The 16,340-nt window shown below is 44.7% G+C and overlaps 1 protein-coding gene and 1 long non-coding RNA gene across 2 annotated transcripts in view; both read right to left on the reverse strand.

Annotated features, from left to right (window-relative positions):
* Nucleotides 1-7,500, reverse strand: part of NLRP5 (NLR family pyrin domain containing 5) — a 61,948-nt gene extending 54,448 nt beyond the window's left edge. Inside the window, 5 exon segments of the mRNA XM_032263303.1 lie at nt 1,424-1,489; nt 4,539-4,857; nt 4,859-4,919; nt 6,315-6,362; nt 7,418-7,500. Of these exon segments, the coding sequence (XP_032119194.1) occupies nt 1,424-1,489; nt 4,539-4,857; nt 4,859-4,919; nt 6,315-6,362; nt 7,418-7,500 (577 nt within the window).
* A 1,675-nt stretch (nt 7,501-9,175) lies between these two features.
* LOC116540048 lies at nt 9,176-12,680 on the reverse strand. The gene is made up of 3 exons (XR_004264277.1): nt 12,538-12,680; nt 9,506-9,516; nt 9,176-9,191 (listed from the first exon to the last, which is right to left on the reverse strand). It is a non-coding gene; the product is annotated as an uncharacterized LOC116540048 (long non-coding RNA).
* Between the last annotated feature and the right edge of the window lie 3,660 nt (nt 12,681-16,340).

Raw genomic sequence — 16,340 nt, forward strand, 5'->3', positions numbered from 1 at the left:
TGTTATCATATGAAGGATAACACATAACACTGTGTAAAACCCAGATTGACATCAAACTCTGAGCAATGTTGAACTTTGAGACTCAGATATCAGTGACTCAGATGTTAGCTTTGAGGAGTTTTTTTTTCTTTTTTTTCTCTCCCTTCTTTCCTTTGGAGACAGTCTTGCTCTGTTGCCCAGGCTGGAGTTCAGTGGTGCCATCTCGGCTCACTGCAACCTCCACCTCCTGGATTCAACCAATTCTCCTGCCTCAGCCTCCCAAGTAGCTGGGACTACAGGTGCCTGCCACCATGCCTGGCTAATTTTTGTATCTTTAGTAAAGATGGGGTTTCATCATATTGGCCAGGCTTGGTCTCGAACTCCTGACCTTGTGATCTACCCGCCTCGGCCTCCCAAAGTGCTGGGATTACAGGCATGAGCCACCGTGCCCGGTGAAGAGTTCTTTCCTGCCCACAGCCTGAACAAACTCCATCAAAATGAGATTGGTTTCAACCCCTTATAAACCAGACTAGGTTTCACGGTCAACACTGGCTGCTGGGAGCTGAGCAAGTTGGTGGTGGTGAGGGTCACAGCAGAGAATGCATGTTGTCTACACAAGCCTGCATTTCTCCCTGTTGGTTTTGCCTTCCCTGGTTTCATCTTAAGTTTTTTGGTTTGTCTTTCCTGTCCCACAGTGTGAACGTCATGAACACACAGGATCCACCTGTGCTTCGGCCAGCGATGTATTGGAACTGTGCAGAATAGCACCTGGCACGGGGTCAGGACTCAAACGTTTGGGGAATTGTATTGAGTCTGGGTTCATGCTACCTGGTTCTCTCCAGCAAAGCCTCCGAACTGGGTTACTGGGAGGAGCTTGTCATAGTAAGGTCATAAACTTATCCAAACTGAAGATGGGAAGCCCTCACATTGTAAGAAAGCCTTAAGACCACAGAAATCTTGAACTTGGCAAGAGAGGGACCAGAATGATCAGATCCACCTGGTCAGCTAACAGTAAGGTGGTTACACTAGACAGAACGTTGGGCTATCAGAAGTCATGGTTTTACTCCCAGAAGTGCAAACCGGTTGCTGGGCACGGTGGCTCATGCCTGTAATCCCAGCACTTTGGGAGACTGAGGCAGGTGGATCATGAGGTCAGGAGTTCAAGACCAGCCTGGCTAACATGGTGAAACCCTGTCTCTACTAAAAATACAAAAATTAGCTGTGCATGGTGGCTCATGCCTGTAATTCCAGCAACTCCGGAGGCTGAGGCAAGAGAATTGCTTAAACCAGGACCCGGGAGTTGGAGGTTGCAGTGAGCCAAGATCGCACCATTACACTCCAGCCTGGGCCACAGAGCGAGACTCCATCTCAAAAATTAAAAAAAGGTGCCAACTGGCTGCCACGTGGCCTTCAGCACATCCTTTTTTCCCCCCACCCCACTAACCTGGCATTTCCTTCTTGTTTGGCCCTTGGTAAGTTGTTCTTGGTTGAAGATCTTCTGGTGAATGTACTGCAAGAAAAAAAGAAAACGGCAGACTGGGGTCAATGAAGTCATAGTAATTCCCCAACCCAAGGTTAAGAATCTCCCGTGCCCAAATTCTGGAGGGAACCAAGACAAACCTCAGGATCTCGGCCCATAATGGTGACAATGGAGTCGGACCTTCCTGGGCCAGCAGCACACTGAAGAACAGAGACTTACAAAGAATTCTCTGGCCCCAGTTTTGCTGGATGGCCTTGGGCAAGTCACATGATGAGGTGAGTTATGGTGATTAAGTGTTTCTTTTCAGGAGTCCTTCTCAAAACCTGTCCTGAATGCCACACCCAGTTAGTCAAAGACTCACTCGACGCCTGTGAGTTATCCAAATACAGGTGCCCTCAACTTACAAGGTCCAACCTTGGCTACCCATCCCCCAATCTACTTCACAAAATATCCCTTCCATGGGGTGAGGTCATGGAACCCCATCCGCCCAGTTTATCATGCCAGAAACACGGAGACCACTCATGACACTGTCTTCTCTCTGCATTTAGTTCTTAGGAACTGTCTTGTATGCTTCTGAAGCATCTTCCATTTCTACTTGTCTCTCTGCCATCATCCTATTCTAACCCACCTTTATTTCCCTCATGGCCAAGACCTGAAACTTCTCCCCACATCTCTCCAACACTCCCTCCTGGGTCACTCTGCACTTTCCAACAGTGCCGAAATAAAAATGATTATTTCTACTATCAACTCTTTAAAGTTATTTAATTCCTTCTATTTGCAATTACAAATATTTTCTCTCTTTGAGACAGAGTCTTGCTCTGTCACCAGGCTGGAGTGCAATGGCACGATCTCAACTCACTGCAACTTCTGTCTCCTGGGTTCAAGCAATTCTTCTGTGTCAACCTCCCAAGTAGTTGGGATTACAGGTGGCCACCACAACACCTGGCTAGTTTTTTGTATTTTGGTACAGATGGGTTTTCATCATGTTGGCCAGAATTGTCTCGACCTCCTGACCTCGTGATCCACCTGCCTAGGCCTCCCAGAGTGCTGGGATTACAGGTGTGAGCCACTGCACCTGGCCTATTACAACTATTTTCAAGATGCTGTGTTACCTGACTTGTATCCCTCCGTCTTCACCTCCTCATTCTCCATGGCCAGCCAAGCCCTCTGCTAAAGGCTTTGAAATGCCCCTACTTTATGCTCACAATATTTTTCTCTATCATGATCAGGCAAATTGGCCAACTTTTTTCCTTCATTCATCTCGGCCTAAAAGCTCATTCCTTCCAGGAAGTGACTGTAGACTTCCCTCTCATCTGGAATAGGAACTCTAAGACATTTTTATGTATACTTTTTTTTTTTTTTTTTTGGAGACAGAGTCTCACTCTGTCACCCAGGCTGGAGTGTACAGGCTCCATCTTGACTCACTGCAACCTCTGCCTCCTAGGTTCAAGCGATTCTCCTACCTCAGCCTCCCACGTAGTTGAGTTTACAGGCAAGCACCACCACGTCAGGCTGGTTTTTGTATTTTTAACAGAGATGGGGTTTCACCATGTTGGCCCAGGCTGGTCTTGAACTCCTGACCCTAAGTGATCCACCCACCTCAGCCTTCCAGAGTGCTGGGATTACAGGCATAAGCCACCTCCACCTGGCCTGTACCATCCATTTTTTAAAGTTGCCCATTTCTTTCTACCTCATGGAAAGCTGCGAATCTCTGGCACTTGACATATGAGAATTTAAACATGTGCCATGGTAGATGAACGTTAAACCATGAAACTGATCTTTGCCACTTATTAGCCCGTGAACTTGGCCAAGTGATGTAACGTAGAAGATTCTGTATTGTGGCTTCAGCCACCAGGAGTCCACTTCATTGGCGGGGTTGGGGGGGGGAGTTGAGTCAGTGGTGGGGTGCATGACAGTTTTAGTGCAGTGCTGACTTGATGAACCCCAGTTCTCATTCCTATGCCCTCTCTTTCTGTGAATAATACCAACATGCCCTGCACACGGGGCCTCTTCCAAGTTCAGAACAGAGTGTGCTTCAAGTTCTTTGCAGCTAAAACTGCTGAGCTGCATCCAGATGATTGATGAGCAGGCATGCCACCCCTTTTGAGACAGAATCTCACTCTGTTACCCAGGCTGGAGTTCAATGGTGCGATCTCAGCTCCCTGAAACCTCTGCCTCCCAAGTTGAAGCAATTTTCCTGCCTCAGCTTCCCAAGTAGTTGGGATTACAAGCACACATCACCATGCCCGGCTATTATTTTGTTTTTAATAGAGACATGGTTTCACCATGTTGGTCAGGCTGGTCTCAAACTCCTGACCTCAGGTGATCCACCCACCTTGGCCTCCCAAAGTGCTGGGATTACAGGCATGAGCCACAGCGCCCAGCCCACACCCATATTTGTAGGGCCAATTCAGGGGCTCTGTCAAGGAATTTGTTTTCAGTCTGGAGTTGAAGAGATTCTCCAGATAAAAGTAGTACTTTTTTTTTTTTTTTTTTTAAATAACCTTTCTCCTCAATACCCTAAAATAATCACAGAATCTGATCTGAACTCTTGCTGCAATAAGGACACCAACAATCTAAGTAAGACTGAGCCACAGATCAGCACCTGGAACCCGAGTCCTCCGCCCCATGACCAAGCTCAAGACCTGCCCGAACAACTATCAGTGTTCTCAATAACCCAGTGAGGTCCTTAGCCAGTTTCCGTGCATTGCATTAGCGAAATTCTGCAGTGGCACATACAGTATCACGTTTCCTATTCCGAGATGTGGGAACCAAGGGTCAGAACAGGAGACGTTCCCAACGTCTGACGACTGACCCGTGTTAACTCTGGAGCTTAAGCTCAGTACAGACACTTCAAATCCTTTGAACTCCAATGGGAGTCCGCATGGGTGGAGTCGTTGTCTACCCATTCCTCCCTCCTCCTTCATTTTACAGGCTAGGACCAATGTCCAGCCAATGATGATGACACACAGCAGAGGTGTGACCACCCGACTACAGAACAATGAGCCTTCCCTGTTCCCACGAGAATCTGAAACCACCTCCCCTCCCCTGCCCTTGACTTGCCTCAAGTGGCACTTACTTTTCATGTCATCCCTTGCTTTCTCGGAGAGTGTTCGCAGGTTCATAGTTTCAAAGATGCTAATGGATGTGGACCAGGCAAGCGACCTTCCGTAATACTCATGCAAGAGGAGTGCCAGGCATTCCACATTGGCATTCTCTATTTCAGACTGTGGAATAGTGCATGTGGTCGATTCTGAAGATATCTTCTTGAGCAAATTCTTAAATGTCTGAAATTCTTCTTTGTCTAGCTCATCAAGACACCACTGCAGTCCGTAGCTGGAAAAGGTGAGCAGTTTGTTTTCTTCCATGTTGATACGAGGCTGAAAATTCAGGGTTTGGTGGCGGAAGCGGATTCTTTGGTAATATGGGGCAGGTAGGATCTGTGGAAACAGTGTCAAGACTCAGAAGAGGAGTTTGCAGCAAATTCTCAAGTTAATACAACTCATGTCAATCACCTCACTAATGAACAGACTTCACTCTTCCTTTTCAATTCTTCATGGACAAACATTGATTGCCACAGTACCTGTTTATCCTGTTACTGGAACATCAGCGCTGGGTATTTTGTGGTCTGTACCCTCAGTTCCCAAAGAGCATCTTAGAATAAAATTTGACATGCATGTCACAGATGCTCTTGGCCACTACATTATACTCAAATGCCGGCAATGGCCAGGCGCAGTGGCTCACACCTGTAATCCCGGCACTTTGGGAGGCTAAGGCAGGTGGATCACCTGAGGTCAGGAATTCGAGACCAGCCTGGCCAACATGATGAAATCCCATCTCTACTAAAAATACAAAAAAAAAAAAAATTAGCCAGGCGTGGTGGTGCATGCCTGTAATCCCTGTTCCTTGGGAAGCTGAGGCAGGAGAATCACTTGAACCCGGAAGGCAGAGGTTGCAGCGAGGCGAGATTGCACCATTGCACTGCAGCTTGGACAACACGAGCAAGACTCCATCTCAAAAAGCAAACAAAAAATCCTGGCAAAGAGATTCCTATCCATTACTAATAATCAGTTACAGGGTTCTTAGCTAAGTTGATTTCTGTTGCACCTGTAAAGGCTGAGTTCCATAAACACAGTTAAACAGTCTTGATGTAACAATAAACTAACACTTGAAAGTCATATCTGATAGGGGGCTTATATCTAGATAATATAAATACATTAACAGGGAGACAAATAACCCAGTTTAACATGGGCAAAGGGTCTGAACATCCATTTCTCCAGAGTGCAACGCAAATGGCTAACGACCACAGGAAAAGGTTAGCGTTGTAACTCACCGTCAGGACTGACTTCCTCCCTCCCTGCCTGCCAACTCGTTTTACAGGTACACATTCAGGACCTGTGCTATGAATACTTCTCAAAGTGCTCTCCAATCCTGGTCCATGACGACGTCAAAATGTAGCACTTGTTACAAGGCCCCAGCAGTAATTCCTAAATCTCTCAAATTTCCTTTTTTAACCATCATAAAAGCTCTATAAATAGCAACAACCAGTACTAGTCGGTCAGTTTGAACAAATCTGGTCTTCACCAACCATTACCTGGTGGTAGAGGACAAAGCAATTCAAGGAAGGCCGTGTAATGAAATGTTTTAAAGGCTCAAGTAGGCGGCAGCTTATCATTTTCTGAGGGGCACTATTGGCGGGAGGCCACCCTTGTGACGTCTGTGGATTTACAGCAGTTTTTGAGCTAGACTTGCAGATACATGGCGCGGCCCTGGCATGTCACCTCCCCGGTACTGGAGGCATCATCCCACCAAGGTAAAGATCAGCCTGCAAGGGGCAGGTCCCGTTAACACTGACGGTTGTTTTGCTCCCTCAGACAGGGCACCTGGTTTACGCTCCTTGGACCTGCAGGTACAAACTTGTCCCCAGTCGTTACCACCTGTCTTTCCTTCTGCCTACCCTTGTTTCCATGGGAAAGTTTTAAGATGGGCTAAGATTAACTTAATCATCAGAGTCAGAAGATAAATTATAAATTACACAAAAGTATTTATAGAAGGATTAACCTGGGAGACAAGACCTTAGGGATGCCATAATAGCTAAAATCTATTTAATAAGCTCAAGTTCGTTTATTTTTTGAATCTCACTCTGCCACTGGGCTGGAGGGCAATGGTGCCATCTCCACTCACCACAGCCTCCACCTCCCAGGTTCAAGTGATTCTCCCATCTCAGCCTCCTGAGTAGTTAGGATTACAGGCATGCACTACCACGCCCAGCTAATTTTTGTAGTTTTAGTAGAGACGTGGTTTTACTATGTTGACCAGGCTGGTCCCGAACTCCTGACCTTGCGATCCGCCTACCTCAGCCTCCCAAAGTGCTGGGAATACAGGCGTGAGCCACCACGCCCGGCCTCAAGTTTTGTTTTTGTTTTGTTTTGTTTTGACTCAGTCTTGCTCTGTTGCCCAGGCTGGAGTACAGTGGCATAGTCACGGTTCACTGCAGCCTTGAACTCCTGGGTTGAAGCAATCTTCTCGCCTCAGCCTTCCTAGTAGCAGGAGCCATGGGCTTGTACTGCACGTTTTTTTTTTTTTTAAATAAAGTAGAGACAAGTTCTCACTATGTTGCTCAGGCTGGCTTCAAACTCCTGGGCTCAAGTGATCCTCTTGCCCTGGCCTCCCCAAGTGTTGGGATTGTAGGCATGTGCTACTGTGCCCAGCCAAGTGCGAGTATTTCTAGCCCTGTTCTGACTCAGTAATTTAATACAATTTAAAAGATGAGGTGACATACGTGGGCACAACTGTTTCCTGGGATATAGGAAACAGGTTATCACAAATAACTTCTCTATAGGAAGGGTCTCTAAAAAGAGCTGAAAAGTGGTATTCCCTGCACAACTGCCGTGGGTTGACCAACTTCCTGGAGAGGCTAAGATGGCTTTTTCCTGCCTGGCTTCATTTTCTTTCTACCCCAGTAGAGTTCTGCTCCAATGCATTGCTAGTAACACTGCAGCAGACAGCAGCGAGGGCAGGGGATTAGGTCCATGTGTCATGGTACCGAGGCCCAGGGTCAGTTTCCTCACAGGTGACTCAATTCTAAGAGGCTGTAGACTCCTGTGGCGATTCTCAGAGCTGAGTGGCAGCTCCAAGCTCAAGCCCTTCCACAACCTTTGTGATACATCCCCATGGAAAGTAACTCAACATCTAAGGATGGGATCTCTCCTCTGGAAGCTGGAAATCAGAGAATCTACCTCTTCAAGGGTTATCGTGGGGTTTCAGTAAGGCGACAAGTGAGCCGGTCAGAAGGGCTGGCACAGAGCATGCATGTGGACCCTGACCACCAACTACGCGAAAGCTCCTGCCAGACCCAGACCTCCTGAGCAGAAGAGTCTGTTACGTAACAAGCACCCAGGTTTAAGAGGCTACTGGGATCGTGTTTAGATTTAGGATCTCAATTGTGTGGATTCTAACACAATCAAATTCATAGCAGCAGAGAGTAGAAAGGTGGTTGCCAGAGACTGGGGAAAAATATGGGGAAACAGTGTTGGTGAAAAGGCACAAACATGTTTCAGTGAGATCAGAGAAATGAGTTTTGGGATCTCCTATACAGCATGGTGACCGAGTTAATAATGCTGCATCTAATCTGCCGTGGAATTCAAGAAAAGACGTATTATTAATCTATGCTCCAAAGTGGCTCAAAGTAGATTTTAAACATTCTCACCGCAAAAAGTAACTGAGGTGATGGACATGTTAGCTTTTTTTCTGCAAGGTATACATATATCAAAACATCACATTGTACCCCGCAAATATACACAATTATTGTCAATTAAAAATAAATGTGGATTTAGGATTTGCTTCAATTTGTGAAGGTGCAGGTGAGGGTAAAGTATTCGTGTGTGTGTGTGTGTGTGTGTGTGTGTGTGTGTGTGTGTGTGTGTATATGTATATATATTTTTTGGAGACAGAGTCTTACACTGTCACCCAGGCTGGGGTGCAATGGCACAATCTTGGCTTACTACAACCTCTACATCCCAGATTCAGTGGTTCTCCTGTCTCAGCCTCCCGAGTACCAAAATACCAAATACCACCTGTCACCATGCCCCACTAATTTTTTATATTTTTAGTAGAGATGGGGTTTCACTATGTTGATCAGGCTGGTCTCAAACTCCTGACCTTGTGATCCACTCACCTTGGCCTCCCGAAGTGCTGGGATTACAGGCATGAGCCACCACACCCGGCCTCATATATGTCTATTTTTAAAGACAGGTCCCACTCCGCCCCAGGCTGGAGTACGAAGACTTTCACAGCTCTCCACAGCCTTGAACTGGGCCCAAGTGATCTTTCCGCCTCAGATTCCCAAGTAGCTGGGACTACAGGTGCAGACTACCACACCAGGTTTCTTCTATTTTTATAATTTTAGAATGTCTGAAATTCAGGACAGAGATAAGAGAAATCTAATCAGATCTTTGGAATGCTACTTAATTTCACTGGAAGAGGCAAGGTCTCCATTAACCTACCCACCCTCCAGGAAAAGATGTTTGATTCTGTGCTACCATGGTTGTTTTATGATAAAAGCATTTCTAAGAGTAGATGGTACTTCTTGCCCCTACCTCCAACGCTCATAATAAAGAAAAAATATATACCTTCAATGGATGTATAAATAGTATCAACAGAAACACTTTACAAACTAGGACTAGATACCTTTCAAATTAGATTTTTTTTTTTTTTTTAAATAAGTTAGAGTCTCGCTCTGTCACCCAGGCTGGAGTGCAGTGATGCGATCTCAGCTCATTGCAACCACTGCCTCCTGGGCTCAAGTGATCTTACGGCCTCAGGCTCCTGAGTAGCTGGGATTACAAGTGTCTGCCACCACACCCAGCTAATTTTTTGGTATTTTATTCAAAGTTTTTGGTATTTTTGGTAGAGATGAGGTTTTACCATGTTGGCCAGACTGGTCTCCAACTCCTGTCCTCAAATGATCTGTCTACCTCAGCCTCCTAGAGTGCTGGGATTACAGGCATGACCACGCCCAGCCACCTTTTAAACTTTTAAAATAACTTACATCAATTCTTCCAACTATTCCGAGAGCTGAAGGGGAAAGAATTCTTCCTAACTCATTCTATGAGCCAAGCACTGTCCTTACACCAAAACCAGACAAGGACACGCAGAAAAGAAAACTAGAGGCCAGTATCTCTCATGAACATAGATACAAAAATCTTCAACGAAATTCTAGCAAACCAAATCTAAGATTACATCAAGAAGATCATTCACCATAATCAAGGGGGATTCATCTCCGGGATGCAAGGATGGTTCCTCATGTGTACATCAATAAATGTAATACACCATATCAGCAGAATTAAGAACGAAGACCACATAATCATCAAGGCATGCAGAACGAGACTTTAATTCAACATCGCTTTATAGTAAAACCCAGAAGAAACCTAAGTCAGAACAATGATGGCAACATGTAAACAGACGTGGCGGCTCATGCCTGTAATCCCAGCACTTTGGGAGGCTGAGGCGGGTGGATCACCTGAGGTCAGGAGTTCAAGACCAGCCTGACCAACATGGTGAAACCCTGTCTCTACTAAAAATATAAAAATTAGCTGGTCATGGTGGTGCATTCCTGTAATCCCAGCTACTCAGGAGGCAGAGGTTTCAGTGAGCCGAAATGGTGCCACTGCACTCCTGCCTGGCCAACAGAGTGAGACTCCGTCTCAAACAAACAAACCTGCAGAATGGGACAAAATATTTGCAAAAGAATAATCTGGCAAAGGCCTAATACCCAGAATATACAAGGAACCCGACGAACTATATAGCAAAATTCCCACTAAGCCATTTAAAAAGTGGGCAAAAACCTGAACAGACATTTCTCAAAAGACACACAAATGGCCAACAGACATGCGAACAAATCCGACATTACTCATACCACAATCTCACTGTGGCTGCAATTTGCATTTCCCTCCAGTTAGAATGGCTATTATGAAAAAACACGAAAAATAAATGCTGGCAAGGACGCAGAGGAAAAACTTCTTTCCACTGTTCGTGGAAATGTAACAGGACAGCCACTATGGAAAACAGTGTAGAGGTTTCTCAAGAAACTGCAAATAGAATTATTAATACCTTATGATCCAGCAATCTGGTCATTCACCCCAAGCATGTCAAAGGCATGTCTGTGCTTCTGTGTGCACCATCCCTCTATTCATAGTAGCTGAGACGTGTAGTCCACCTAAGTGTTCAACAGACAAATGGAAAGAGAAAACGTGGTACACAAGGGAACACTCAGCCTTCAAAATATCCTGCCACATGTGGCAACATGGATGAGCCTACAGTTCACTGTGGGAGACAAAATAAACCAGGCACAGAAAACTAAATACTATGTGTTTTTACTCACATGTGGGTATGAGTGAAACTGAGCAAATGGGCCACGCACAGAATGAGGGGATAGAATTGTGGGTATTAGGGGCCGGGGAGGAAGGGGGGGATGCTTCATGGAAACAGATTACAGGTAGGCAGGAGAAATGAATGCAGGTGTTCTGCAGCACTGTAGGTGAATATGGTTGACTTACTGTCTTTTTTTGAGATGGAGTTTTGCTCTTGTTGCCCAGGCTGGAGTGCAATGGCGCGATCTCAGCTCACTGCAGCCTCCGCCTCCTGGGTTCAAGTGATTCTCCTGCCTCAGTCTCCCCAGTAGCTGGGATTACAGGCACAGGACACCACACCTGGCTAATTTTGTATTTTTTGTAGAGTCAGGGTTTCTCCGTGTTGGTCAGGCTGGTCTCAAACTCCCGACCTCAGGTGATCCACCCACCTCAGCCTCCCAAAGTGCTGGGATTACAGGCACGAGCCACCATGCCCGGCCTTGTCTATTCTCAAAAAGCTAGAACAGAGGACAGTGTTCACAACACAGATGTTTGGGGTAATGAATATGCTAAGTATCCTGATTTGATCATGACACATTTTATATGAGTATCAAAATACCACTCTCCCTCAATATGTACCATTATATGTCAATTAAAATAAAGGAAAAACTGCAGCAAATAGATCTATATTTGACAAAGATTAGAGATCAGCAAATCTCCCAAAAGGAGCCACATATCTTAGGCTTTGGGGACCATTTGCTCTGCGACCACTACTTAGCTGCTGCTGTGGTGTGAAAGTAGTTGTAGACAATGTGTCAACAAAGGAGAAAAGTTGTGTTCTAATAAATCTTTATTACAAAATGGGCAATGGGCTGGATTTGACACACAAGCCCTACAGAGAATCCCATGAAAATGTTAGCTGTCATCGGCTGGGTCAGTGGCTCACGCCTGTAATCCCAACACTTTGGAAGGCTGAGGTAGGTGGATCACAAAGTTAGGAGTTTGAGACCAGCCTGGCTAACATGGTGAAACCCTGTCTCAACTACAAATACAAAAAAAATAATTAGCCAGGCACAGTGGTATATGCCTGTTAGTCTCAGCTACTTGGGAGGTTGAGGCAGGAGAATTGCCTGAAGCCAGGAGGTGGAGATCGCGCCACTGCACTCCAGCCTGGGTGACAGGGCAAGACTCCATCTCAAAAATTAAAAAAAGAAGGTTAGCTATTATTAAAAACAGATGCTTCCAAGTCTTTGCTATTGTCAATAGTGCCACAGTGAACATACGTGTGCGGGCATGTGTATACCTATGTAACAATCCTACACGATCTGCTCATGTACCCCAGAACTTAAAGAATAGAACAAAACAAAAACAGGTGCTTTTGAGGTTGCAGAAAAAAGGGAACACCTATACACTTTTAGTGGGAGTGTAAATCAGTTCAACCATTCTGGAAAGCAGTGTGGTGATTCCTCAAAGAGCTAAAAGCACAAGTAGCATTGGGCCCAACAATCCCATTACTGGGTGTGTATATATGTATACACACACACACACACACACACACACACACACACACACACACACACACAGAGATGAACACAAATCATTCTCCCATAAAGACACATGCACATAAATGTTCACTGCAGCACTGTTCACGATATCAAAGACATGGAGTCAACCTAAATGCTCATCAATGACAGATTGAATAAAGAAAACATACTACATACACACCACGGAATACTATGCAGCCATAAAAAAAGAATGAGATCATGTCTTCTGTGGTAACATGGATAGAGCTAAAGGCTACCATCCTTAGCAAACTAAGACAGGAACAGAAAACCAAATACCACATGTTCTCACTTATAAGAGGGAGCTAAGTAACACATGGACACAAAAAGGGGAAAACAGCCACTGGGGTCTACCTGAGGGTGGAGGATAGGAGGAGGGAGGGGAGCAGAAAAAGTAATTACTGGGTCCTGGGCTTAACACTTGGGTGATAAAATAGTCTGTACAGCCAACCCCCATGACACAAGTTTACCTATCTAACAAGCCTTCACATGTACCCCCAAAACTAAAAGTTAAAGAATGTTAGCTGTCAGCACTTCTGTTCAGTTTTGTACTCTCTTCTTTATACCTGATGTTCCATTATTTATATTACCTATATGTATGCCTAATAAAGAAATTACTTGAACTATTTAAATTATATGCAGTTATTAAATTGGGCTAGTAATAATTTTAGCTATAAAATCCCACACTAAATAACCAGTTAAAAAACATGAGATCAGATGAACAGCAGCAAAAGGTTAAAAAAAAAAAGTGTATAGAATTTAGCAAAGCAGTGTATCTGCTTTGACAGCTTTAAAAGGCTTCTGTTAGATAAAAACCTTGACATGGTGAGACAGAAAGCAGATTTCCAACACATCAATGATCCTCCATCAGGGTAGTATCATCCAAGAAGTCCTGATATTTTTTTCCCCATTTATTTATTTTATTGCATTTTAGGTTTTGGGGTACATGTGAAGAACATGCAAAATTGTTGCATAGGAACACACGTGGCAGTGTGATTTGCTGCCTGATGATATTTTTTTAAGAGGACAAGAAGCTCAGTAACTTTTCTATAAAAAGCCAAAACAAGACAACAGAATTCTAAAAAGAATTATATTCACTCTCCTGATGTTTAGGCTGGACTTTTACATTCTAAGAAAGAAGGTCACCGTTTCCTGGGGCCTCACACAGATGTGCTAAAATTTGAAATATTTATGTTAATCCCTCCATTTAGCCCCCAGTGAGCAAATGGAATTGGAGGTCTCAGGTGAATGGTATAAATGACACATGATGACCGATTAATTCAATGCAGTACCCTCCCCACTCAAGAAAAACAAAACTTTAAAGTCCCCCTAAAAAAAACTGCTACAAATAAATTTGAGACTATGACAAAGAATGCATTACTTTAAATAAAGAGCTCTCCCAACCCATGATCAATAGCTCAGCATATTAAAAGGTTTTTTTTTGTGATGGAATTCTGCTCTTGTTGCCCAGGCTAGAGTACAGTAGTGTGATCTCGGCTCACTGCAACCTCCACCTCACAGGTTCAAGTGATTCTCCTGCCTCCACCTCCACAGTAGCTAGGATTACAGACGCCCACAACCACACTTAGCTAGTTTTTGCATTTTTAGTAGAAACGGGGTTTTGCCATGTTGATCAGGCTGGAATTGATCATCTGACCTCACATGATCTGTGCTGGGATTACAGGCATAAGCCACTGTGCCCAGCCTATGAAAATGATGAAGAATTAAGAAACTGCATAAAACATTTGTAATCCCAGCAATTTAAAAGCCTAAGGCAGGTGGATCACCTGAAGTCAGGCGTTCAAGACCACCCTGGCCAACATGGTGAAACCCTTTCTCTACCAAAAATACAAAAGTTAGCAGGGCGTGATAGTGCACACCTTTAATCCCAGCTACTCTGGAGGCTGAGGCAGGAGAATTTCTTAAACCTAGGAGGAGGTTGCAGTGAGCCAAGCACACACCACTGCCCTGCAGCCTGGGTTAGAGAGTAAGATGCCGTCTCAAAAAAACAAAACCAAACCAAACAGCATGACTTTTAAATATACTTAAAAAAACAATTACTGATAATATAAATAAGAGCCAAAATGATGCACCACGTTTGACATGTGAGGCTGATGCCCACCATGGTTGCCTGGACCCTGCTGTGCTATGGGTGAAGGAAAAAGTGCTTCTACGTTAGCCGAAGTGTAAATGGGTGCCATCTTTTTGAAGAGTACTCTGGCAATATGGATTCATTTTAAACACAAATATTACACCCAGCCTTGCTCAAAACAGCGAGACTGAAGACCATGTAGGAGTCGATTAATAACAGGTGCATTAATTTACGCACCAAAGTACCCTGCATCCTTAAAAAGGCCTGACAATCAGCGCAGAAAAGCGCCCCCATCTGGAAGGCGCTTAACACCACACACGTGCACAGAACATCTTTGGGTGATGAGCAGAAAATAGGGAGGAGACACCCAGTGGGGCAGAGAAGGACTCACTTCACTCCAGACCTTCTCGTATTGCAGCTCTTTCAAAGTAATACTGAAAAAGGCCAGACGCACGGCTCAGACCTGTCATGCCAGCACTTCGGGAGGCCGAGGCAGGCGCATCAACTGAGATCAGGAGTTTGAGACCAGCCTGGCCAACATGGTGAAACCCGTCTCTACCAAAAATACAAACTTAGCTGGGTGTGGTGGTGGGTGCCTGTAATTTCAGCTACTTGGGAGGTTGAGGCAGGAGAATTGCCTGGACCTGGGAGATGGAGGTTACAGTGAGCCGAGATCGGGGATCTGAAATTGCCACTGCACTCCAGCCTGGGCAACAGAGGGAGACTGTCAAAAAAACAAAAACCCCAAATCACCAAATTAATACTAAAAAGTACAACCCATTAAAAAGTCATTTTAATAGAAGCTAAGTAGACACAAATGAATCTCACCGAGACAATTGAGTGTTCTTACCACTACCCATCCATGGAAGACCAAAAGAGCAGGTCCACGTGTTACTGATGATGGAACACTGAAGTTGATGTGCTGTGTTGCTTAAAATAGAACCGTGGCAAGAAATTAAGTTTTTCTACACATTCCAGTATTTAGGGACAATATTGACCATTGGCAAATGGAAAAATACTTTTTGAGCACATGTTAAAAAGCTTACATCCTAACCACGGAACAATTAAAATATTCTAGTTTTTCTCCCCCTCTAGGTCAACATAAACCACCTGGATACATAGAAATTGAAACAAAACACAGAAGACAAAGACTCTCAACTTAGGCAATGAAATTAAGAAGCGAAGTTTAAAAGAATTAATTTCAGATTGTCATATCGAAACGCTATCTAAATACATGTAATTTAAACTAAACATTTGCCTTACCACACTACACAATCTTCTAAAGGGGTTGGAGGACCAAGAAGAGAACCAGGGCTGTAAAAAACAATGAAAACCTCAGGGGTGGGTAAGGAAATCAGTATGGTGTAGGGATGGGGGTTTTATTTTTAGGATGAGGTTATTGAGCAAGTTCGTATGTTCAGAGCTCAGAATAAAGGTAGAAGCAGTAAGAAGACAATGAAGACTCTTGTCTATCTCCTGCCTTAGGTGACGCATAGCATTTCATTTAAACTATTTTTATTTTTTTCCCATTTATTTATTTTATTGCATTTTAGGTTTTGGGGTACATGTGAGGAACATGCAAGATCGTTGCATAGGTGCACACGTGGCAGTGTGATTTGCTGCCTTCCTCTCCATCACCTACATCTGGCATCTCTCCCCTTGCTATCTTTCCCCAGCTCCCCACCCCCCACCGTCCCTCCCCTATTTCCCCCCAACTGACCCGTGTGTAGTGCTCCCCTCCCTATATATATATTTTTTCTTCTTGAGACAGAGTCTTTCTCTGTCTCCCTGGCTGGAGTGCAGAGGCGTGATCTATGCTCACTGCAGCCCTCACCTCCCAGGTTCAAGCAATTCTCCTGCCTCAGCCTCCCGAGCAG

The sequence above is a fragment of the Sapajus apella genome, unplaced genomic scaffold, assembly GCF_009761245.1.
Source record: "Sapajus apella isolate SASKATOON/1434 unplaced genomic scaffold, GSC_monkey_1.0 scaffold135, whole genome shotgun sequence".
In the NCBI taxonomy this organism is placed as follows: Eukaryota; Metazoa; Chordata; class Mammalia; order Primates; family Cebidae; genus Sapajus; species Sapajus apella.